Here is a 25,230-nt window from a genome sequence, read left to right as displayed (position 1 = left end):
GAGTCGCCCCCCCCCCCTCTTTTTTTTTAAACATTCCTTAATCCCCTCCGAAACGAACAAGCGATCGACCAAGCGAGCGTTGGCGGCAAGCGCCCGTATGGGATTCCGGGATTCCTGCGCGGTCTTCCAGCGTCATAACGGCGCTCGCTCCCTCGCTCGAACCGGCCAGCCAGCCAGCTTGCACGCGTGTGTCATCACGGCCCGAGGGGGAGAGAGCCTCACACATGGCCCCCCGGAGTTCGTACCGCGTGAGACGTGAGACGGACGGTGGGTGGGGGGGGCCCTTTCACAGGGGAGCAGAAAGAGCGGAGAGGGGATCGTTTGGCGGCGGGAGGGAGGGGGCAAGGCTGGTGGTGGCGTGGGACGGTGGTGGGGGGGGTAAGAGTGCGGGATTCTGGATTACATGACTGCACGCTGATGGCCGTTAGCCAGTGGGGTCCCATTCCAAACATCGTGGCGCAGACGCAAAGTGACAGACGTCGAGCGGCTGGGAGAGACGGCAACGTTCCGTGGATTTGCGCAAATCCTCCCGCGAAAGAATCTCATCAACAGCCTCGTCATTAACACAGCCCCCGAACAGAAAAAAACACAGAGGGGCTAATGTGCTGCGCAATGGCTCTTCTCCGGACCAGAGAGAGGAGTGAAAGATCGACTTGTCGTATTTGGACAGCGCGCAATGCCACGCATGTCCACTTTCTTTAAAAGCTGAAATAACAACAAAATGCCACCGTTCTTAGACGTATGCAATCGATTTAAAGAGCCAAAATGGTCTGTGCACACAGCCTCTATTTCAAGATGCGCTCAGTACATGAATGGTTGCATCGATGAATGAACAATTACAGTGGTTTGCATAGCTGTTAGAAAAATTATTACGCGTTTCAGATTTAACATTTGAAATGTCCGCATCTCTGAATGGGTTACGTACCCAGAGCCAACGTGTGCGCACGTTTGTGTGCTTGATTGCGTTCGCGCGCGCTCGCGTGCGTAATAGGCACTCTCTAACAGCGCGTTCGCCCCGATAGTTTAAATGTAAAAGTAAACTAGGCTGAAGTGGTGATCCTTGCCCTTCCGCGCACTTTGCGCGTGCGCTCGTGAGCGGCGCGCGAGCGCCTGTACGTACGGGTGCGTGCGTGCGTGCGTGCATCGCCGTATCCCCCCCCCGTGCCCTCTCGTTCGCGTGCTTCAATGCAAGCACGACGTCCGCCGCCCTCCCCCGAATCGTCGACGCATTGTCCACAACATTTACTTTCCCGCCACTCAACGTGGCGGTCTTCGTGTTCAATTGGCTGATACAAAATAGAGACGCGGCTCCTAAGCCACGCGGTAAATCGGGGGGCTCTGTAAGTGTAGCGGCCGGAGCGGCCCCCGAAGCCTGCATTATTGTTCCCCACTCGCCACCCCCCTCGATTGCTGCAGCCTACCATTTGTCTGATTGCCTGCGACGGTACAATTCAGCACTTCGGTGATACGATTTGCCACGAAGAAACACGCTCATCTCTCTCTCTCTCTCTGCTTAGCATTTTTCACTGGTTAGTTCCACGTCACGTTCCGTTCTCGCGCGTATAACACGCGCCGCCGTATTAATTTCTATTTAGGTTTTACTCTTCAGCCTTGCGCTTTTAGCTTGAGCGTTGATATATTTGTTATATTTCCCCTCTTCCCACTACAAACCCGTCTGCCCTTTATTGTATCGTTACAAGCGGCGGATGGCACCATTTGTGTAAATTAAGGAATGCTTGGCCTTTGCAGTGGTACAACTTGCCTGGGAGAATCTGGCATTAACATTTAGCAAATAAATCTTCTTGGGTGTCAGCTATTGGGGGAAATAAGGTTATCGCGGATGTTCCGTGCATTAAGACGGGCGACAGGCTTAGAGTGGCTAATGCGATTACAATTCCTTTATTATTTTTAATATGGAATCTCCGCCGTAGTATTATATTTCAAACCCGTCGCGTGGCAACGTGGTTTGTCAATGAATTTCCAATTCTGCGCCCACAAAGCCCCCCACCCACTGTTACCCCCCACCCACTGTTACCCCCCCCCCCCCACCTTCCGAACGATGTCCACACTTTACGTAAGCAATGCGACTCCTGCGTTCTTTTAAAATAAATAACCGCTGCCACCATCATAAAGCCGAAGGTCCTTCGGAGTGAAATACTGCGTCAGACGCGCCGCGGTGCTCGGGTACGCGGGGGCAGTAGGCGGGGATGGTACGTGGGGATGGTACGTGGGGATGGTACGTGGGGATGGTACGTGGGGATGGTATGCAGGATGGTACGTGGGGATGGTCCGTGGGGATGGTATGCAGGATGGTACGTGGGGATGGTACGCGGGGATGGTACGTGGGGATGGTATGCAGGATGGTACGTGGGGATGGTCCGTGGGGATGGTATGCAGGATGGTACGTGGGGATGGTCCGTGGGGATGGTACGTGGGGATGGTATGCAGGATGGTACGTGGGGTTGGTCCGTGGGGATGGTACGTGGGGATGGTACGCGGGGATGGTACGTGGGGATGGTACGTGGGGATGGTATGCAGGATGGTACGTGGGGATGGTACGTGGGGATGGTACGTGGGGATGGTACGCGGGGATGGTATGCAGGATGGTACGTGGGGATGGTACGTGGGGATGGTACGTGGGGATGGTACGCGGGGATGGTATGCAGGATGGTACGTGGGGATGGTACGTGGGGATGGTACGTGGGGATGGAACGTGGGGATGGTCCGTGGAGATGGTACGTGGGGACGGTACGTGGGGACGGTACGTGAGGATGGTACGTTGGGATGGTATGTGGAAACGGTATGCAGGGATGGAACATGGGGATGGTACGCGGGGATGGTACGTGGGGATGGTCGGCAGGAACGGTACGTGGTTGGTTGCCGGCGTCGAGTGCCAAAACAAAGGCGTGGAAGCCGAGAGGGCATGCGAGGGCATGAGAGGCCGGCGATCGGTTGGAGGGGCACGGGAGGGAAGTGGCTGTAGAAACCCAGAGGCGTTTTCTGATCCCCGCCTCCGCCGAGTCTCGCCCTCGTGATAACAGTAACAGCGTCGCGCCACGGCCCAAGCTGAGACGGGGTCACTTTGTCCAGACGTCCGTGTTTATTGACTCGTTTGCTGCCCCCTCAAAGGGGGATTTCTAGACAGCGCAAGGCGCGGCTGCGATCACGGGAGATCGGTCCTCCCATCATGCCTTGCTTGTCACGCGCGTGACTTCGATAAACCGCGTGTGTAATGCACACTGCCTTGTTTGTGGCCACCAAATCAAAAGAGTAAATATAGATTTTAAACAATAGCAGGACATTGAAACGACCGTATATGATCTCATCCTTGTTAGCAATCATCAGTACGATATAGCCAACATTGCCTACTGCCACCTTACGCCTCAAGGGCTTGACGTGGGAAAGCCGTCCCTGATCACTGCTGGGACAATTTGCCACTGACTAGGTTACAATAAACCAAATCTGACACTCTCTGTAGATGGTGGACAAAAAGTCACCAGCTTGCACGCACTTTTGTGTCTGACTGGTTTCTCATGGATTACAGAAAGTACGACTGCGTAGTTTTTCACGGTTGTGGTGTACAAAGACGGTTACCGCATCACGAGCTTTGAGATGTACTTCTGCGACCGTCTGGAATACTCCTCCTTCCGATATAAGGACCTCACTGGAGCTATGCACTTTTGAATGTAGATTAAAAACTCCGATTATAACGGTTGGCTACGTACGGTGCTAAAGAAGTTCAACAGATATAAAACATACGAACAACTCTCCGTCGCGTTTTCAGTTTGTGCCGCGTGTCGTTCGGCACGATGCCCCATCGATCCCAACAGAAGAGGCTCTCATCTCGTAGAGCGTGAAGTCAGACACAGTACCGAGCAACAAACAGGCGGTTTCAACCCGGATACACCGGCGATCAGCTGCAGAGCATTTGACGGAGCTAAGCAGTAAGGAATAAAAGTGGATTTAATTTGTAAAGCAACAGGGAGAGCAAAAGCTTTTTTTGCAAAGTAAACAGCATCTGCAGGGGAAATTCTATGTGTCGTGGAAAAAAAAGCATCGAAATACAAGACTGTAGTGTACTTTTGCTGTATAATTGCAGAGGGGCACTGAGTAGGATAGAAAAAAGGCGATCAGGAAATATAATGGAAAACTTTCAATCTGCAGTTTAAATTAAAAATAGCGTAGAACCACTGCAGAACACGGTGATGAAACTGGCCTGATTGTACGTCAGATGTGTGTATATTTTAGGTCAGACAAACAAAAAACGACAGCATTGAAAGTATGATTGTTCCACGAGAACACTACATTGTAATTGAGGCAATAATTACTGCAATAAAATTGCTATCCTCAATTGTGGAGATAGTTTCGACGAGTTGTAGATTTCCCCAACGAAACCATCCTTCCCTTGTGACCAGTTAGCGACGCTGTAAAGTTAAATAAATCTAATTAAAAATAAGATAAGAGCAAAATGCCCTTTGCTAAGTGTGTGCGTTTCAACAATGGGGTGTGATGAAATTTGTAAAAAAAAAAATGATAAGAAGCGATAATATGCAATGAAAATGAAAATTAATGCAAAGGCAGCTCGTTTTAATTATTTCCAAAAGCGGAAATCACAGAGCTGTCATCACCTTCTTGGGCTAATCTTTGTGACGATTAAAAAAGAGTGTGATGAAATAATAAATAAATTCCCCCCCCCCCCCCCCCCCCATATTTTTTTTGCACCGCTGAAAATTTCAATAGCTGCGCACAGAAACGTGCGTGATGCGTCGCTCTCGGTAATTAATTCCGCGGGCTAATGGGATGTCTCGTGTATACTCCCCGACCCTTGTTCCTTTTTTTTTGTTGTTGTGTTACATATTCCAGCACCCGTACCCGTCAGAAGAACAAAAGAAACAACTTGCGCAGGACACCGGATTGACCATATTACAAGTCAACAACTGGTGAGTGCCGCGTGCTTCATCAGTGGCGCCCCCCGCAACGCTTTCCAAACGTCCAAATCCCCGGATTTTCCCCAGGCTTATTCTTACGCCTCTGCGTCTGTCCGTTGGGATGTGCCGCTACTGCCGCCGCCGCTGCTACCGCGGCGGCGTGTGTCGGATGGGGCTGGAGAAGGCGAGCGTTCCTTTGTGCCAAGTTCAGAATTGCGGTGGCGGCGTCGTTTCCATTGTGGGCGAGCGAGGGGTTAAGGCGTGATAGCAAACTACCGACGTGAAAAACTGCACAGACCGTGTGGTCTCGCGGAGCCATCATTGTGTGTGTGGCTAATGTAGTTTTTTTTTTTCTTCACGTGAAATTCATGCCTCTGATTATAAGCAACCAGTCTTTGGCTTTTGCTAGTTATCTCGATTCATTACAGAAAAGAGGTTCCTATCTGGTCTGTGCAGGCGGACAATGCCTGAGGGATTTGTCCAAAGCTTTATCCCGCGCTTAGCAAGTCACCGGACAGCATTTTTTTTTTCTCTCTCTCGCTCGCTCGCTCCTCTTTCTTTGTAAAAAGCTTCTCTCTTGCTTTTTTGCTTTAAAGTTTCTTGGTAAGCATGTTGGACGCTTGTGGTTCCGATGACAACTTAGCACAATGGGCTTCACTTGTGCAGTTAAATTTAACGTCAAGGCGTCGTGTCATCGTCGTTTTGTAATAATTACGATTTCTTAATAATCACGTGTCAGCAGAAGTGGCGCGTGATGCTCTTGGGTGTGTACTCAGCCCTCGGCTTTCTTTAGCTCAATTCTTACAATGCATTGTGCTTACAAAGCCTGCTGTTAATGTAAGCATCCTAGCCATGGTGTATGATGGAGTGGACCTCTATTACTTGAGTGCAATGTGACTAAAATCCACTCTGAAAAGGACTCCACTTCACTAGCACCTGAAAATCAATTGCAGGGTCATGTTCAGAGAGACTAACTACAAAAAATAGAAAGTAATCAGAGTAAAAGAATATTTCACAGCATGGATATAAGTAAGCACATTTGGTGTTTTATATCCACACTTATGGCACAAGCACTATTTGGAATGCAAGGGATAAGTGAACTACGAAATACGTATTTAATAAGCTTTGTTAGTGAGAAACTATTAATGGTAAATAATAACATTTTGAATGATAATATCATTTACAGCCCTTTGTCAATCTAATGCTGGATGAAAGCCTCTCTACACTGTACAAGACATGGGGGTTATTTGACCATACTTCACCACACTGGTCAGTGCAGGTTGGTCAAAGGGGGAGCGGGGCCCAGAGTCGTTTCAGATGTCACTGACCACTGACGTTCGCTATGGCCACGAATAATGAATAATGTAACCATGTTCATAGCACAGAATGTAAACAGCTAAACCACCACTACCACCACCACCAATCCCACCCTCAACAAATATTACACCCACCGATTTGATATTATCAAAGCTTTGAATTCGTCGTTGGTCTAAAGATCACACTAAGGTTTGATAACGCATTTTGTTCAGCGATGGGACCTCAAACGACCCATATGTGTGTTTTATTGCTTTAAAACATAGCGTCAAGTTGTACGTGATGGGCATGTACACACCAGAACCAGTTTTTTCGAAGGCCCTCTAGCGCATTGACCTGTAATTCAATTCTGCACTCAGAGCTGCGCAGGAATCCTGAGTTGGTGGTTGCCAGTGATTTTAAAACAACCTTCAGGTATGCTAAATGCACATGGGCCCTCCTCTGACCCCTGTCACCCCGAAAATGCGCTCGCAAAATCCTCCTCGGGGTCAGAATTACAGTAGTGCTCTGCCCTTGCATGAAGGAGTTGTGGGCTTAAGGCTAAGAGCGTCAAAGTATTCTCCCCCTTCGCTTCGACATTTTCTCTGCCGTGCATCAGATAGAAAATGCGTCCCAAAAAAATTTAAGAATGTCCCTTTTTTTTTTCGTTAGCATCACGCACGCACGCATACACATTTTGAGATGCGTAAAACTCACGAAATGTGTTTACTCCTGTCTGTTACACCGTCAGTAGTGCTGTTTAGTTGTCGCCCACTTGGTGTTTTGGGCCTTTGTTCAGCAATTATTTTTTTTTTTACGTCAATCCACTGATGTGCTGGACTAAGGTACCCCCCCCACCCCATGCCACATCAGTCATAGGAGTCGTTTTATCCATACGTCACCACGCTGTTCAACGCAGGATGGAGCAGTGGAGGTGGGTGCGGATGGGGGCAGAGGATGGGCAAGACTTCTTCAGTCCGGGACTTAGCTCAACTCAGACTTCTACGAGATCCTGCGGTGTGTCAACCTCAGCAGTGGGGCGGGGGGGTACAAGGGTGGGTGGGGCGTGTTGCTGGCCATAGCACCACCTCGTGCACCGTGACCGCCTCGATTGCACGAGAGGCCACTCACCTTGCGATTGGCTACGTACGGCGCAAAAGAAGTCCAACATGCACGCATGCATACAATAGGCGCTCGCGACCAGCACTTGCCTTGCACACGGTATCGCTTTGGGTCTGCCAGAGGTGGAGAAGTGAACGTGAAAGTCTGCAGATGTGACCGCCTGTGTACGACTTCCCCGCGTGTGCAAAATTGCCAGGCGTGCAGAGCGCGACTTAGTGCCAGCGGGCTCACGGTGTCATGAAATTCATGATTAAAGTCTTACCGGTTTTTATCTTCTTTTTTAAGACCAACTAACTCACTTTAGGGTAAATGAATAGATTTTTCAGTCATGTTTTGTAAAAGCCGTATGAATATGCACGTTCAGTACAGTATACGGTACATATAGAAGCAGTTGCTTGCAATGCATTGTCCCAGTCACGGCTAACATCAGTGGCAAGTGATAATCCGAACCAGACTTGACCTCTCTTCCTTCACCAACCCACAGCAACCAGTGTGGGGAAGTATGGTCAAACAGCCCCATGGCAAGTAAGGCGAGGGGGGAGGCCTATTTTGTGCAGTGGATTGACCACCCGGCTGAAGATTATGAGTGTTATGATTTACATGAATACAGAGAGAACATTCATTTTTGAGCATACGTCTCTTTGTCAAGGGAAAACGAGGTTACAAAAGCAACTGCAGAAAAAATTAAAAAATAAAAAACCGCACATAATTTACAATTAAAACCAAGTTTTAATTAAAAACTGAACTCAAACAATTAAGAGAGGCAGAAAACGTAACGCGACTCTAATGAATGTGTGGAGGTGAAACGGACTCATCTCACCGAGTTCGGAGTGCAGCGTGCCAGCCACTACTGCGCCACCACTCCCACCATCCCGAATAATATCCTAGAAAAAACACACGTACGTGAATTGTGACGCACGGGTTGAACTCATGAATTAAGGATCAGCATCTTTAGTTAGGCTGGAGGAATCCGATGAGCCGTAAAGCTTTTTTTTCACAGTTGTCCTGTAGCCGGTGGGTCGGCAAGTTACAATAACAACGAAACTACATCAGAGCAAAATATAGAAAAGGTAAGGAATTTGCTTTCAAATAAATATTAAACACACGAGGTACAAATTGCACAACTACGTAAATTCCTGTCGAGACCTTAAGAATGGATGAATTGAAGCATCGTTACACCGCACGTGTTTAGGAAATAAGTAACAATAGGGATGGTGACGCGACGATTAGGCAATGTTTGCCTAATTATTTCAGTGCCTTGCCAATTCAAATTTGGCAGAAGTGTACATTTATTAGTGCAGCCTACAGCCTTAATTCGGCGGATTTACCTGTAAGGCGAGCACACCTGTAAATTCAAAACACACCCATTATGACACGTTCGCTCCCCATGCATGGACACGCACACACGTGCACACGCACGCATGTGCGTGTCTGTGCATGGGGAGCGGTCGTGCAGCGGTTAGCGCTACGAACCCGCCGGCCCGAGTTCGATTCCCGCTCGTGGCCAGCACCAATGACGATTATCTGAACCGGTCGTGGGCATCCATTAGGTCTACTCAGCCTGAAATGAATACCTGGTGCGGTGTGTAAACATTAGCATTGGGGAGACAAAGTCGGCCGGGCGTGCTGCTGGCTATCCAACCTCTCGTGTGCTGTGCCGGCCTTCATAGGTGCCCGCTAACAGCACTTGCCCCAAAAACCTGTCAGGCTATACAGGGGATATTTATCTGTGTCTCTGTGCTCTTTAAAAGCACACATTTTACATGAGTCTCTGAACAAAAAAAAGCTCTCGATTCCTTGTTCTCACAGCAAGATGCCCCTGAACAGCAACGTTCAACATTTTACGCTATTCAAGTTCAAAAGGAACACATTTATAGAAAAAAATATTTAAAAGTGTGGGGGGGGGGGTTATCAAACTGAAACGATTTGGACCCAGAGAAATGTACAGATCACACCTGGATTGCAAAGGCACATTTATCAGCCGTTTGTTTGAAAAGTTCGTAAGCTGTGGGCTGCAGTGCATGTCTGATGGGGATGATAAGGTGGGTTTTTTTTGGGTGATACGGGCTAGGTGTGTTAATCCAGATAGGCTTGGTGAGGAGCTGAAAATCACCTGCCCATCAAACCATGAAATTTATATAAGAGCGATACCATCAGTAAACATGCATTATATGCATTTTTTGGCTGTGAAAAGGGTCTCGCGTACTTTAGGAAGTCTTAAGAAATTGATCTTAAACTAACAAGCGGTGTTAAAGTAGTACTCCACTCAAGTTCATCTTTCACATTACCACGTCTCTCTTCCATATTATTACATACGATTGGTTAGACACTGAGCGGAAGGATAAATAATATCCGTCATGCAATTTTAATGCGACGCGAAGATCGAATTAACGTCCCCCATTAGTGACAAAAATCCGAATTAGCGAATTGTAAACACACGTGTATTGCCTTTGATTATGCAATATAAAATTACCCATTTCGGAGTGGCGTATTAAAATTTTAATCGACGCAAAGTATCGCCGTGCATTGATCGCCGGGCCTTCTCGAAGAAGCGCGCGCGTGAGGATTAATATGATCGTAAGGGTGAAGATGTCAAGGTGGTAAAGGTGAGGCCTGGTATTGTCAGCTCACACCACTGCTGTAAGAAGCGCCTCCACTAGATGGAGCTCCAGAGAGCCCCCCTTGACTAGACGAAAGTATTTGCCCTACTCTTCCACACTGGCCTATAAGAGGTTGGATTATACTTATTTTTGTATAAACATCAAAAGCTGCGCCTGTTTCCCAACAATCAAACATCGTTTACACACACGTACACAAATTAGGGCTTTAAAGTTAAGGTTTTCAATGGGATTTCTGCGCTAAGATAGAGGTGAAGGATAGGTGGGCTTTAGGCACACGGAGACAGTGTGGGCAGTTGCGAAAACTTGGGTGTGGGAGGCGTTTTTTTTTCGGTGTTGAAAGTTTGCACAACGCCAGCAGTTTTTTTTCTCTCTTCCCGCTCTCAGAATTATTTTTTTTGAACTTGAGTCAATCGTGTGTGGTTTTAGGGCGGGAGGTCTCCCCTGCGCCGCAAGGCAAGAGAGAGAGAGAGACACACATCTTACCAACCGGCCGACCCGCATTCTCGCCCATCGAGGCAAGTTCAGTTCCGCCGCAGGCCACAGGCATCGGGCGAGGCGCAAGGGGGAGGGAGCGAGCGAGCGAGAGAGGGAGCAAGCGAGGTTCCTCTTGATGGGATTGAGAGCACGTCGGCAGAGACGGACAAGACAGGCGGGCACACAGACAGACAGACAAAACACTCGCCGAGTGGGGAAAGACTTGGCTGGAAGGCAAAATGCAGAGACTGCCCGCATCCAGACGCCCACAATTTGCCCGCGTTGTTAAGACGATCGAGTCCTTCCACATCGTACACGTCATTACATCATATTTTTCGGCTCTCATTTGATTGCAATTCAGCGCAAGCTTTTATTTGCTGTTGCGTCTAAGCGTCGCTGCATCTCGAGACGTCGTAGACGTTGCCAGATATGCGCATCATGGGGGTGGGATATAGTCATATATATGGAGACACACGCTCGCTATATATATGTTCAGGTGCTAATTTCATTCACCCGGCACACCACGTCGAGTATGTCCCGAGCTATGACTGTAGCTACTGCCTGCTTATTTACGCCAGTCTGCCAGGATGCGCACAAAACATCTTGCTGAGATTGTAAGCCATGCATGTACATTTTCACTTTTTGTAGTGATATTTTTGCCCATTTACCTAAAAGTACAAATGCATATCCTGTCAGACAGACACACGGGTAGACAGACTAGAGAGAGAGAGAGCTAAAGGTAAACAACAACAAAAAGAAACGGACAGAATAAAAAGAAAACCAGATTTGAAGCTTTCGTGACTGCAAGGATTCATATTCTTAGGTTTTTTTCGGTAAAGTCACGTAAAAAAAAAAATTAATAAAAGTAAAATAAAAAATAAAATAAAAATCACGACGCACTGAAATGAATACATCACAGTAATGGTGGCTTAAAGGAGCGCTGTGCTGCAATGCTAAGAACCGAGCCCGGGGCAGAATCCTGACCCCCGGCGACCACGTGACGGGGCCGGCAAGCGAGCGCACGCCGCTCCCCGGCGCACCTGGCAGCGAGGTGGCCACGCAGCACCTGCCTGGGAACGCCTCCAGCCCTGGGCAGCCCCGCGCTCACTCGCTCGCTCGCTCTGTTTACCAGCCTCCCCCCTCGCCTTTTGTCTTCTTCACTAATCCCATCGCGCATACCTATACGCCCAGGATCATGGGGATTTTTTTGGGGGGTTTAATTTTTTTTTTACTGAACAGAATTTTTGTTTTCTCTGTTCGTGTTTAATACGCGTCTTATTGCTTTAGTGTATTCATTTGTGCGTGTGTGTTTTTTCTTCCAAATTTGTTACATTTGTCGTTAATATTTTGGGCGCATTTTCGGGTCGTACCCATGTATTTTGTGATGAAAAGGATAGCTCCCGACATGTGGAGTGATAAAGATTTTTGTAAAAAAGCTAGAGATTTTTATTTTACCAGTTAAAGGCCCACCGAGCTACGTAGTTTATTTTTTCATTAACGCCCTTGCCCCACAAATGATAGCTCAACGAAGTGGCTTATCACGTCGATATTTATAGCAGCACAGATTTCGAGTTCAAATCTCGGATGGGGATTGACTCTGCATATTGTGTGCCTCCTTGGGTTGATAGATGAGTGCCTTTTAGTGCAAAGTTAACAGCAGTTCTGTAGAGAGACTGGCCTCTGTCATAGAAATGAAGAATTTCCACCACTGACTCAGGGCCAAGGATGAAGATGAGCGCTGTACAATGCTTTCTAGAGGAGCAAAAACTTTGAACTTTTTTTTTATTAAACTTTGTAACAAAAAGTAGGATTTAATTTGCCTTGAAATAATAGCTTTAATCTGCACACACCGCAGTGGAATCTAATTTGTTTCGTTATTATAAACCATAAAAGTAGAAACACAAAGCTTAGAACTCACATATAGGTTTATTTTCACAACGCTGGCCTGCTGTCTTTTTCAATTCTGACAGTCTCTGCCCTTGGAATATTTATGCTAATTCACATCCCTTCGTCAGTCCGCTGCTGGATGAAGGCTTCCACGCACAATACTGGGCACCGAGGTGGCGGGATGTTAACTACCTCGCCTGGTATACAGGAGGTTGTGGGTTCGATCCCGACCTTGGCGCCTGTTTATTTGGAGTTTGCGTGTTTCTCTCCCCATGGTCACGTGGATTTTTCTCCGGGTCCTCTGGTTTTTCCCTCCACGTTTAGAATCAACATCACGTGTTCAGAGCATTTGGCTGCTGCTATACATTTCCACGTGCTAAGCCACTTCGTTGAGCTATGAATGTGTGGCCACGTCGCTGCTGAGATAGAGCTATATAGCTCACAGGGCCTTACCTGGTAAAAATTAATAATAGTTTTAGTTTAGTTTTGACCGTACTTTACCGCGCTGGTCATTGCGTGTTGGTGAAGAAGGGGAAGGGCGAGGGGAGGAAAAAGATCTTCACATGTTAAGACATGTCCAAGTAGATAAAAGTAGCTGCTCAAATCAAGCACGCTGAGCATTGGCATGGGTTTTCGAATAGCCCTAGAGAAAGAGTGCCTTGGTGGAGTGCATTGGCGCACCCAGATACATATTTCCGAGGGAAGAAAAATAGTTTCCACCCTAATACAAAGTGACACAAGATTGCGTATGTAGTCAGTTTTCACGATATCGTATTAGATTGTTGTATCGCGGTAGCGCGGGTTATGGCAGGGGCTCGGGGAAGACCTTCGCCCAGCAGTGGATTGACCGTGGCTGACGCACGAGCCTGCGTGCGAGTATCAGCGCCACGACCGCGTGGTCCGCACGGCACTCGGTGGGGGTGGGGGGCGGTTATGATTCTCAAACAAGGTGAACGACGGGGCCTGCGCTCGGAATCTGGCATTCCGGCGTTGCGTGATCGTTGCACGCTGCGGAGAAACGCTGGGTCGGTCCGTGCGCAATCCCTCCGCTCTGTCGTCATGCACAGAAAGAAGCGTGATCGTTCACCCACAAACGCGACGAGCGTACGATGCACGTGACGGCCGCATGCCGCTCATCGTACGCGACATCCCAGTCCTTTTGCCGAGTGTCACGGCGCAGCAGACTGAGTTGCGATTTCCTTCCAGCCCCTCTGCCCAGAATGTCGCCAATCTCGTCAGATCCCAGAAGCTGAGCAGTGTTGAGCCTGGAAACGGCATTGGATGGGCGACAAGTGTGCACGAACAGGTCATTACGGGACTTGCATGGTGGACAGCAGAGTAACAGTGCAGCAAAGATGCATTGTTGTACTCTACTCTGCTTCAGCGTCCTATGCTCCCCAACTTTACCAACCCGCACAGCAGTATGGACAAATATCACAGCCCTCCCCCCACCTTCCACCATGACTGAGATGGCATAGCGGTGCCTTCATCCAGCAGTGGATGAACCAATGGGCCCAATTCATGATAAATGTCCCAAGTGCAGAGACAGTGGATTGACACAGCGGGCAGGAACGCTAGTATTATTATTCCCATCATTGCGTTTAGGCTTTGCGTTTTTTACACATTGAGCCTCGGCACGGGGTTCTTTAACGAAACGATGTTAATAAAAGAAATACCTCTGCGAAGGCACTGAGAGGCCTCCTTCAGAATACAGTCGCCACCCATGAAGGCGTTAGCAGGAGATCGCTTTTGAACTTTGATCCGTCCGGCTAGCATGAGACCCACTCGCCTGCAAAAAAAAAACGAAGCGGCTGGGGGGGGAGTGGGTGGAATATGAACAAAAGAACCATCATCCCTGTAGATATCAGAACCTCTTGCTCGTTTAGATCAAAGTGGCACGTTCTGCTTGGCATGCCGTTAACTCGTAGCCCAAGGTGCAAGAGATAGGGAGGCATTTTCCAGGCAGCGTGGTGATAAACGGCCCAGCGGTGGGGAGGCTGAGTGGCCCGGGCGAGGAAAGCACCACGGCGCTTGCAGCTTCCCGGGGCTTCGCGTTCCCCGCCGTTTGATAGCGAGCAGCTCGTTATCGCCGCCACCTCGTTATCGCCACCTCGTCGCGCGCGGAAACGGGGTCCTCCGGCTTTGGCAGCGAGGCCTTCTCCTGGGTGGAAATCTACCGCGGGACGATCGGCGACGCGATGGACGCGTGACAACATTTTTATGGCGCTGTTTATTAAGGGGAGACATTGTTCAGGGTTGGACGTTTCTGCAATAACGTAAACCGCGGTCCCCGTAGGTTTTTTTCTTTTTTTCGCGAGCGGTGTAATTTTGTCGCCGCGCTGCTTAAGCCCGGCGTTTTATGCTCGCCGCTCGTCTGACATTGCAGTAAATGGAATTACGCCCATTATAGCCGGGGTGCGCGTTTTAGAGCGCGCCTCTGATTTAGGGTGCAGGCACAGGGTCACCCCAGAGGTGCGTTTCACATCGCCACACCGGCCCAGGTGAAGGTCGCCCCTTGCCCAGACTGGCTTTAATCTATTAAAAAATTAATTATCGGGCGAGCTTTCCCTTCAAGGCACCACCATAAATGTTGGCTGACCCCATGACAGGATTTATGTCAATTATTCTTTGATTCCCGCAGCAGAGTTGCAGCCTTTCTACGCGGCACTCGTACGGTTATCGGCACAAGCAAGCTTGGCTTAATTTTACCGCCCGTCAAAGCCCGGCCGGGTTTATCCCATCTGAAATCTGAATTTTTTTTCAACTTCATCCGAGGATTGCGGGTAATTGAAGGTTTGTAATTGCCCCCGTGCTCCCCACAGAAGGATTATAAAGTGCTATCAGTCTAGCCTACGGTCCCAGGCCGGAGTCTTTGCTCGTCTCTTGGTGCTGACAGCATTACCGTCCTGACAGCCCGGGCTAAGCACAGCTACTGATAATAAAATAGTGTGTATATATAGAGTTATAGATAGGAATAAAGACCGAGTTAAAGGAGTATTACTGCTGCAAAGAGGGCATTTTTTTTTTGCGCATGTCCACAGCGAGATGCTTTACAGATTGACCCCTTTCTGCTTTAAGGTTTGTGAAAATAAATCCACCCCTTTTTTTACGTTTCGGTCGGCCGTGGGTGGTTTGACCATACTTCACCACACCGGTCAGTACAGGTTGTTGAAGGCAGGAAGCATAGCTGTGAGAGCATGGAAGTTAAATAAAACAATATAATTCGCAGTACAGCGCTCTGACATTTAGTATATTGTAAAAAAACAGTTAAAATCGGTGGCTTGCGATGTCTTCACCGCTGCTGGCCCTTTTGTTCACCTACCCACAATGACCAGCATGGTGAAGTCTGGTCAAACAATCTCCGCTTAACCGACAAATAGCGGCCAAGTAAATAATTCCCGTGTATTCATAAATATTTGTTGCTTTTGTAACCTGCAGGAGCGGACCTCAATTTGTGCCAATTTTGCGATTCAGCGCCCTACTTGGTGGAATTTGCTATGCGGGGGCTTGCACGGGAACAGCGAGTCAAGGAATTGTGGTGGAGGTGGGGGGGGGCGGTGGGCTAGGAAGAGAGGAGAGTAGGGGTTTGATGTTGCAAATTTTAAACACGAATTCCCCGCGGCATCGCAGGCATTGCCTCCCCGATCGGAGGCACACGTTTCCACTATTTCATGGTAACCGCGGTCAGGCTGCCGGGATCACTTTGACAAATCGCGGTGGTGAGGTTTTGATGCTGCCACGCAAACGACATGGTGCTCGCGCCGATTTCCATCGCTTAGCGAAATAACCGCTATTTCTTACACCGCCGCCCGACCCTTACCCCCCCCCCCCACCTCTCCTCGTTCACCGAATGTTTAAAGAGAACATTATTTTTTTTGAAGTAAATAAATAATGCCAACCGTGCAGGTCACAGGTGCCTTTTTGTTACAGCTGACCTGCATTCACGGTCAATTCTGATGGTAAAAAAATAAAATAACTCTCGTAAGTGATTACGCAGATGCGTTTTTTTTTCCCCCGCTGTTTGTGTATGTGGATACAAACGTACTGCAGCTATGTACTGCGAACATAGTTATATACTGTGTGTCTATGAACACGGGGTTATACAAATATAAGTGTATTGATAATAATTATCATTTGAAGCTTTTTGTCAATCCACTGCTGTGATGGAGGCCTTCACGTGCGTTTCAGTCGTGTGGATAGTTTGACCATACTTCACCACGCTGGTCAGTGCATGTTTTCGTATCAGCGGTAACGGACGCGGACCGATTCAGATATCAGTCTCCACTGAAATTGAGCTTGACTGGGAAATCGACCTTAGGTCACCAGGTTAATATGGTATATAGGTACGTATTCATGTATCTGTGTGCATACATCCACACATTCGTTTACGGATGTATGTATATGCATAAGTATACCAACGCACACATGTGTAATATGAAATATAACAATTTCCACATGTTTGTGTGAACATATGCACGTATGCGTTGATGTGCAGTGTGTTGGTGTGCGTATGCATGTGTGTTTGTTGTGTATAGGGCAAAGAGGGAGGGAGCAGTCCCATTATTGGTAGGGAGGAGGGAGGGGAAGGGAAAGGCTGTGCCTGGCTTGGGACATATTTCTGTCAGATAACTGCTCTCTGCTGGGAACAGAATGGGCCTGGGTCTTTGCGTAATGACATTCTTAATAAACTGTCATTCACAGTGGATAACGTCCGGACTGTATATGTCTTTTAAAACTCATCCCGTCGCCACCAAACTTTAACCAGTGACAAATAGATTCTGGCATTTAAGTTTTAACAAAATACATTTGAGCAAATGATGCAATTGGCTGAAAATGTTCCCAGTTTTTTTTTGGCCCGTTTGCAAACTGGAATTTTCGGCTCGTAATAACGACGATAAGAAAACGTCCATCACACCGTAAATCACGAAAGAATTGGCACATTCGCCGTGCAACATCGTATGGCTCTTTTTAGCTCGATTTTTGTCAATTATTTGCAGGAGTGTATAATTCTGGGCACGTTTTGCAGTTTACAATTATTTTTTTTTAAACAACAACAACAAAAATGTCAACACGTTGCCATTTTTGATTCCCTTTGACTTCGCTTCCATGGCCGGCAAATAGTGGCACACAAACACCAGCTGAAAAAAAAAGCGAGCGGGGCTCCGCAGCATGTGTGGACTTTTTGTGTCGTTTGGGAATTTGTCGCCGTGCTCTGGGATTCTTTCGGGTGATGTCACGCGCACACGCCTTCCTCCTCGTCCCAGGTTCGGGTATCGGTAGCTCGTGACATGCCAACTGACCTAACAGATGCTTAACAAAAGCAAACAGTCCAATGGCCGCCCAATGACCTGCCCTTGCCGTGACATTTGACCTTTGCCTAAATGATGTCATCGACAGTGCAGGATGTCTGTCCCAAACAGACGCTGCGCTGGCATCCCCCCCCCCGCGCAGCCCCCCCCCCCCCCCTCGCAGCCACCCCCACCCCATCTCAGTCTCGTCCCGATGCAGAGAAATGTAAACATCGCCAAACAAAATTTGCCAGTGAGCTTTTCTGCATTCATCGAGATATGCGCCGATTTACCGGCGACTGCTCGCCTTTGCAATTCATGAATGAGTGTTGCCGTGAGACAGACTGCGCGCATCCCTGCTTTGCAAATGAATGTAAAAGCGGATATAAGCTGGGGCAGTTGACAGGCGAATGATGAATGGGCGTGCAGTAGATGGATGACACTAATCGCCAAGCGGGGAAACGTTCACTGTTTGCAAATGCTTAATCTCCACTTTTATCCGCAAACAGAGGCCGTAGTCGTGGCGTGTGCAGGCGGTGCAACTGCACCAAGGCCCATGGTGCCAGGCGGGCCTAGGCGCCGGGCTACGAATAGGAGGGGACATTGGAACATGTAGCCCCAATTTGTAACTTGAACGGGGGGCTAATGCCAACCGCGCTACACCATTGGGTCCAGTGGCTCGTAGAGCCGGACCACGCCATACCGTGGGGTTCAGTTGTGAGTTCAAAAGGCTCACAGAGCCGGACAAAGGCTCCCCTAGGGTTTATTCAGTGGCGTAGCTGTCGAGTGAGGCAGGCGGAGCAAACTGCTGCGGTGTCCGCAGGCTGGAGGGGCCCCGTAATCGGGGAGGGAAAATTAGACCGGGGAAGGGGGGGGGGGGCAATTTCTCTTCCAAGTAGCGGGGGGGGCATGCCAAGCGCGCTGCGCCACTTGTCTGCGAGGCACAGCAGAAGCGTCTCGGCAGCGTTTGGGGCAAAACCCGAGACAACAATCCGCCGACGCTGGAGATGGCCGCGTTCTCTCGCTCTCTGCCGCGGAAAAACACGGCGCGTCCGTTCTAAATTTTGTTTTAAATTCGCGAAAGTGGCGGCGGTGGCGGCGGTGGCGACGGTACCCTGCCCACCTCCTCCTGCTCCTCGCGCGGCTCCGCAGCCACCGGTCACGCTCAAGCGCAGGAGCGAGCTCGCCAGCCGGTGTTGAGCCGCGCGCGTCTCGTTTGGCATTTGCAGCGAGGCCGCATTTCCATTTCAAATGGCGAGTTTAGACGTCAACTTTCCCCTTCTCGCTCAGCTTCCCCCCTCCCACCTCCTTCTCCAACCATCTTCTCCCCCCCCCCACCAGCCCACTGGGTGCCCATGGAAACAGCCGCGACGCCGCACTAAATAAGGTTCCGCTGGTTGCGCTCATGCATGCGTGCGTGCGTGCGTGCAAATAAATAAATAAATATGCACGAGCATTTGCATTGCATCTGCAGCGAGGCCTGTGTTATTTACCATGAATCATGGCCGTGTCTCTTGCATATAAACAAAACAGACTGTGCCATGCACGCACGCACGGCCTTTTGGCACAAGAAGGACAGCGCTATGCCTATGTATGTGAATGTGTGCTTGGCCGTGTGTTTTGTGTCTGCCTAAGCGTATGGGGGGGCTGACTGGGCGTGGGGGAGTGGTGGCGCAGTGGGTCGCACGCTGCCCTGCGTTCCCGCTAAGCCATGTTCGATTCCCAACCGTTGGAAAACGTCGGTGGCAGTGCTGATGTTTGATGCTAACCGCCCATACCCTTGTGTTTGCAAATGCCAGCGAGAATTAATGTATCTCACTCACGGCATGTGCGTTGAAAGTGTACAACGCTAATTGTGGGGTCTTCATGTGTGTGCGTGTGCATCTAAAACCTTTGTTTTTGTTTTCTGGCCATAAGTTTACTCAACCATGAATGAGTATCTGTTGTGGTGTGTAACCGTCAGCACTGGGGAGATAAAGGCGGTCAGGCTTGGAGCTGAGCACATTGTCCCCTTGAGTGCTGTGCCGACCTTAATAGATGCATCTCTCATAGTACTTTGCCAAAAAGTCGATTGTGCTAAAAGGGGGAGCTTTATCTTTATGTGTGTGTGTGTCATGTGTGTGTGTCTGTCTTCGTGTTTGTCTTTGTCTGTATTTGTGTGTGTGTGTATTTATTGTGGGGAGCGGTAGTGTAGCGGTTCGCGTGCTGTGCTAAGACCCGAGTTCGATTCCCGCTCACAACCAGTAACAGTGGCGAATATTCAAACCGGTCCTGGGCCTCCCCTAGGTTGACTCAGCTTCAAATGAGTACCTGGTGTGGTTTGTAGACATCTCCACTCGGGAGACAAAGGTGTTGGCCACCCACTCCCTTGTGTGCCATGCCGGCCTTCATAGGTGCTCGCTTGACAGCACTTTCCCCAACAGTCTGGTAAGGCTAAATGGGGGATCTTTGTCTTTATATATCTATATTTGTGTGTTCACATGTATATTTCACTGCATTTATGCGTGTCTCTTTGTATTTGTATGTTCGCATGTGTATATAATGATGTTTCTGTGTCACGAGTGCAAAATATCAGTGGCAATTGTCGCTAAGAGGGCCTATTCGTTGAAGTTTTACATTTGGTGTCATGTGTAAACATCATCATTGTGAAGATAAATGTAGGCAGACCTGATACTAACCACGCCACCGTTTTGTTTGCAATGTCAACCTTAACAGCTTCAATAAGTCGGCGATGTTTCTCCTTCATATGTCCGTCCTACCACGTAAAAAAAAATAAACGTATTTTTTCAACTTGCCATCAACCACAAGGCCTTCTGTAAGTGCCTAACTTCAACCCAAGTACAACCCAAGAACACCTCTGGACCTGTTTCGACACACAGTGTCTCATCATTAAACGCAAGTGTATGCTCCTTGCCTATCAACCTTAAAAGATGCTCACTTACAGCAACGCTTGCCCGATGGCGTGTGCGTAGCGGTGAACCGGAGGGGGTGGATCGATCTTTGTGTGCGAGTGTGCCTGTGTGCGTGTGTGCGTGTGTCTCCAAGCAAGTGAGGAGTGGTGGTGCAGCTGTTACCGCGCTGCGCTACGAACCCAGCCACCCGGGTTCAGTTCAGTTCCCGCTCATGGCCACCAAAAACAGTGACGAATATCTGAACCGGTTCCTGGGCCTCCCCTGAGTCGACTCAGCCGCAAATGAGTACCTGGTGCTGTGTGTAAATATCACCACCGGGGAGACAAAGGCGGCCGGGCGTGGTGTTTGGCCAACCACCCTCCCAGTGTGCCATGCCAGCGTTCATGGGTACTGCTCGTAACCAGCACTCGCCTCCCAATAGTCTGTTGAAGGCTATTCGGTCGATCTTTGTCTTTGTTCTGTGTATGTGTGAGTGGTGCGCGCATGTGTGCGTGATTCCGAAGACCCTTGCACACACACACACACTCGTGATATTTGTGCCTCGACGCCCATTACTCATTAATGGGCGAGCCCCGCTCTGGGTTTTTGCTTAATACCCTTGCCGGCCTTTACGGTTTGGAGAGCAGCAGCGTTCTAATCCTTTATACACGCCAGCCCTCACACCGGAGGAATTAGCGAGAAAGTTGCCCCCCGCCCCCGTCACCGCTGCCTTTTCCCCCCGAGGGAGCCATTGGCCCCAAGGATGGTCATCTTCCTTTACTGAAATGAGCCGTATTTGTTTTTCGGCCCAAGCGAAACGCGAGAAGAAGGGCAGGAAGGAGAACTGAGAAGCAAAAATACAAAATACCCGGAGACTTCTATCCAGGCATTAACTCCTGAATTAACGTTTTACGTGGGGTAATTCGGGGATATTCCCACCATCTTCCAAGACGCCTGGCGGCTTTGTCAAAGTAGGCCGCATGGCCTCCGGGTGCGTTCTCTAGTTCTCCCTCCAGTGGAGGAGGGCCCTGCCTCCAGCAGTCGAGTGAGCATGCAGTTGCGGGATTGCGCCTTCATCTGTTGCCACCTTAGAGATGTACGTGTCTTATCGTCGCGCAGCTTTGCGCGTACGGCAAGATCCGACCCTCGATGGGTCGGATCTTGTCGAATCTCGGAAGCTAAGCTAGCGAGGTTAAGCCTCACCATTGCTACCGGGATTGGTAATCGACGAGGCTTGCTAGGTGTTGTAGGCAGCAAGGACTGTGAGTTGACTAAGCGACGGCAGTGTTGAGTTTCCGCCCGGGCGTACGTGTGGGCGCTTTCTCCACGCGCTTGAGTTTCCTCCCACGTGAAGCCACACATTCCTGGCGAAGGGCACGTGACTCAGACCAGTCTCATCTGGGTAAATAATTGGGATAATTTTTCTCACGTTTGGAGGCGTTGAAGTGGGGGGGGGGGGGTTTCTCTTCCGTCTGGGGGCTGTGGTTTGTTTCCAAGAGCAAAGAAAAAGACGCGAATAACAACGGGACCTACAGAACAATCACATCCTCATGAGAATCACGTGACTGGGATACAAAAAAAACACGTGACAAGATACTCATCCAAATGATGTCCTCTTGCTTTTATCAAGGTAGTCACCAATGCAATGAAAGCAAAATTTAAATATAATAAAAACAAAAACGCAAATAAGTATATTTTGCTTACCGAGGGAAACCTCATTGAGTTTCGAGACTTATTTTCGTACTTGGGGATGTTTGGGCCAAATCCTTGGTGAATAGTTGTGAATGTGGCAGGTAATGTGAATGGCCAGACAAGACCCACGCACACAAGAGATGAACCCTCGAAATGCACATTTACATGTCAGAAACCCACTTTCAGTATGATAGGTCACACACACAGCCCATTTAAAAGGGACTGGTCCCATTGTACACACAGCATATCCAGGAAATCAAACAATTTTTTAGGCTCAGTTCTTCAACAGCTCAATTGGATTGTCACATCGTCGGCCACTTAACACAGCCATGCAATGCGATATCTATAATGTGCTTAATAAATCCAGCACATTTACGGCAGTAAGATACAAATGTCAACAGCCGGCAGACGCAAACTGCTCAAGTCACACGCAGTCGCGCCCGGGCGCGGAGCCTTTTTTTGTAATTTTGAAAGGGTAAAGAAAAAATGTGCAGGCTTTACTTATAGAGATCTTTTTTTTGTCATTTCTTGTCAACACCAAGAGTGCTTGCGAGTGAATTGAACAATCCTTTTAAACTGCACGCTCTCGAGCCCGCGTGCACCACAGCCGTCGCAGAATGTCGCGGGATTAATGTGCCTTGCCACTTGCGGAAGTTTTCATTTTGACCGAGATGATTGGTTGCAGCCACTCGCTGCGCAAACGGAGAGTGGCTCTGCGCCGCGGTGCACGGCAGAACAGCAGATGTGTACATCTGTATTGGCAGCAAGAAACGAAAAAAAAGCGAAAAAAAAATGAAAGCGAGGAGTTTTTTGGGTTTTTTTTTTGTTTAATCCCCAAAAGTCAAGGCGAGAAATGATTTCCTACTCACGCGAGCGTGGAGACAGTGCTCATCTCCTGTTTACCACCCTGAGACGGTTGTGGAAATTCAACATTCCTTTGGCAGAGGCGAGTCTTTCCACGGGACAACCACTGTTTAGTTCCCCGCACAGTGCTACTCGCTTTATCGACCACGAGGGGGATGATGGGCTGAGTCGACCCCGAACCAGGATTTGCCTTGCGATTTTGGAGCCACTCGCTCGACCGCTGAACCTCCTGGCCTGACAATTCCTCAAAACCTCTCCAAATATATTATCCAAGCAACGCATGTGCAGCTGCCGTCGCCTGTTGGCAAAATATAAAAACGCGTGCAAAAAAAAAATCTAATCCATCGTCGTTTGTCCAAATCACGCAGCACGATGTTTTTGTTTTGTTTTTGCGAACATCACCATAACAATCGCTGTTAGATTAACAGTCTCCTTACGCCTTGACACCGCTGCGGGGCAGCTACGCCTTAATTCGATTACAGCTGATTTCACCAGGAACACTTTCGCATTCGAAAATATTTAATTGAGGTTAATGTATGAAACGGCGAGGAGGGAGGGTGGGGCGGGTTGATACACAGCTGGCAGACTGGGTTTGGACAAGGGCAGAATCCGGATTACTGGAAGCACGAGACAAGGTGATGCACGCAGGAGGACTTGTTTCACCACCGGGAGATGAGGCGCTCTTGCCATCCTGGGTATCGTTTCTCCCACCTTTTGTTTTGCGTGCAACGTCAGTTGCCGTTTCGGACGAAGCAAGGCTCGTTTTCAACTGGGTCCATCCAGGTTGGTTGCCCGGAGAATATCCCTGCACCTGGCACACTACATCCAGTTTTCCTGTCACTCTGGCGGTGGCTACTGATCACGCGTCTTCCCCGCGCCTCCGATGAGCACGTTTGGCTACGTACGGTGCGAAAGAAGCACAAAATGCAGTCTACTGGCAATTACAAAAAATAGTATTCGAGTAAGAAATTAAGGCCTGGTCTGAAGTGTGTTTTACTGGATGGATTGGTATCTATTCAAACAAAAGAGAAATGTGATGTAGTTCTGCTCTGTGAGGTATCGTCGCTGGCCATGAGATGACAACACAGCGATAGATTATTGCACCTATGTGTGCAGCGCTTTCAGTGTTACCCCCTCAAATGCATGGGTTTTCTCCAGTTACTTTGATTTCCACCCACAAGCCACTCAACGATGGACTTGGCCAGACATCCCAATCTAGGACCATCCTGAAAAAAGAGTGTTTTAACTAGAGATAGGACTACCTGGATAAATAACCTTCAGTTGTTTAGCGAACTTGTTTAACATAAATTTAGTTTTCCTGACATTCAGCTTTTTTAAACTTTTTGTTTTATTTGTATGACCCTTGTGTCAATCCACTTCTGGATGAAGGCCTCCCCATGCCGTGTCGGTCGAGGAGGTTTTTGATCATGCCTCACCACGCTGGTGAGTGCAGGTTGTTGAAAAGTGTGGACCCCGGAAAAGTTCATATATAACTCACTACTGACTGGAAATTTAACTCCGATTAACGTATTCATAGCACAGTGCACCAACCACTGCACTACCGATTCCACTCATTATTGGATGATGAAATCGCATGATTCCGATCTTTAATCACGATTGCAGAGCCCAGTCCCTAAAGGTTCAAAATTCTAAGCAGCCATGAACAAACAGCACTTTTGAAGGTGTAAGAGATAAGAGTTTGTAAGTTTATTGAATTAAGCAGCACACAAGAAGTCTGGGAGATAGAGAGTCGGGGGAGGCAATTGTAGAGTGGAAGGGCACGAGCGAAGAAGTTGAGAGAGGGAAGGGGTTTTCACCTGCGGCAGGGTGGCGTGTGGATGAGGCAAAACAGTCAGTCTGGCAGCCCACGTCCCCAGCATAGGGGGTGGTGGCGGCATCATTGAGTGAAGTTTATGGAAAGAATGACCATGGTTCTCCGATGCGTCATCGGGTTGTACCGCGTGACGTCCGGCATTATGCCACTCAACGTATCTCTCAACATGTCGGGAGCTTCTTCAGGAACCCCATTGAGCAACTTAGTATCTCCTCGATCATAGAAAGCATTTGCCGGATGCTGCTGCTGCTGGTGTTGCTTGGTAAAAAGAGAGATACGGAGGCAGCTGCCTTCCAGTGGGCAAGTTTTTGGAGTGCTGCGATGTTGCTGCTGCTG

General features: G+C 48.8%; 1 protein-coding gene across 8 annotated transcripts in view; it reads left to right on the top strand.

Moving 5' to 3' along the window:
• Nucleotides 1-25,230, top strand: part of LOC133361107 (homeobox protein Meis1-like) — a 144,960-nt gene that overhangs the window by 101,062 nt on the left and 18,668 nt on the right. For all 8 annotated transcript variants that reach the window (XM_061579980.1, XM_061579953.1, XM_061579972.1 and 5 more), the window contains exon 9: nt 4,864-4,940. In XM_061579980.1, the coding sequence (XP_061435964.1) occupies nt 4,864-4,940 (77 nt within the window). The remainder of the gene's footprint in view (nt 1-4,863; nt 4,941-25,230) is intronic.

This window comes from Lethenteron reissneri, chromosome 8 (assembly GCF_015708825.2).
Source record: "Lethenteron reissneri isolate LAM-NWPU_2019-01 chromosome 8, ASM1570882v1, whole genome shotgun sequence".
Classification (NCBI taxonomy): Eukaryota; Metazoa; Chordata; class Hyperoartia; order Petromyzontiformes; family Petromyzontidae; genus Lethenteron; species Lethenteron reissneri.
The sequence above is the reverse complement of the archived record's forward strand: the minus strand, read 5'-3'. Positions and strand labels throughout refer to the sequence as shown.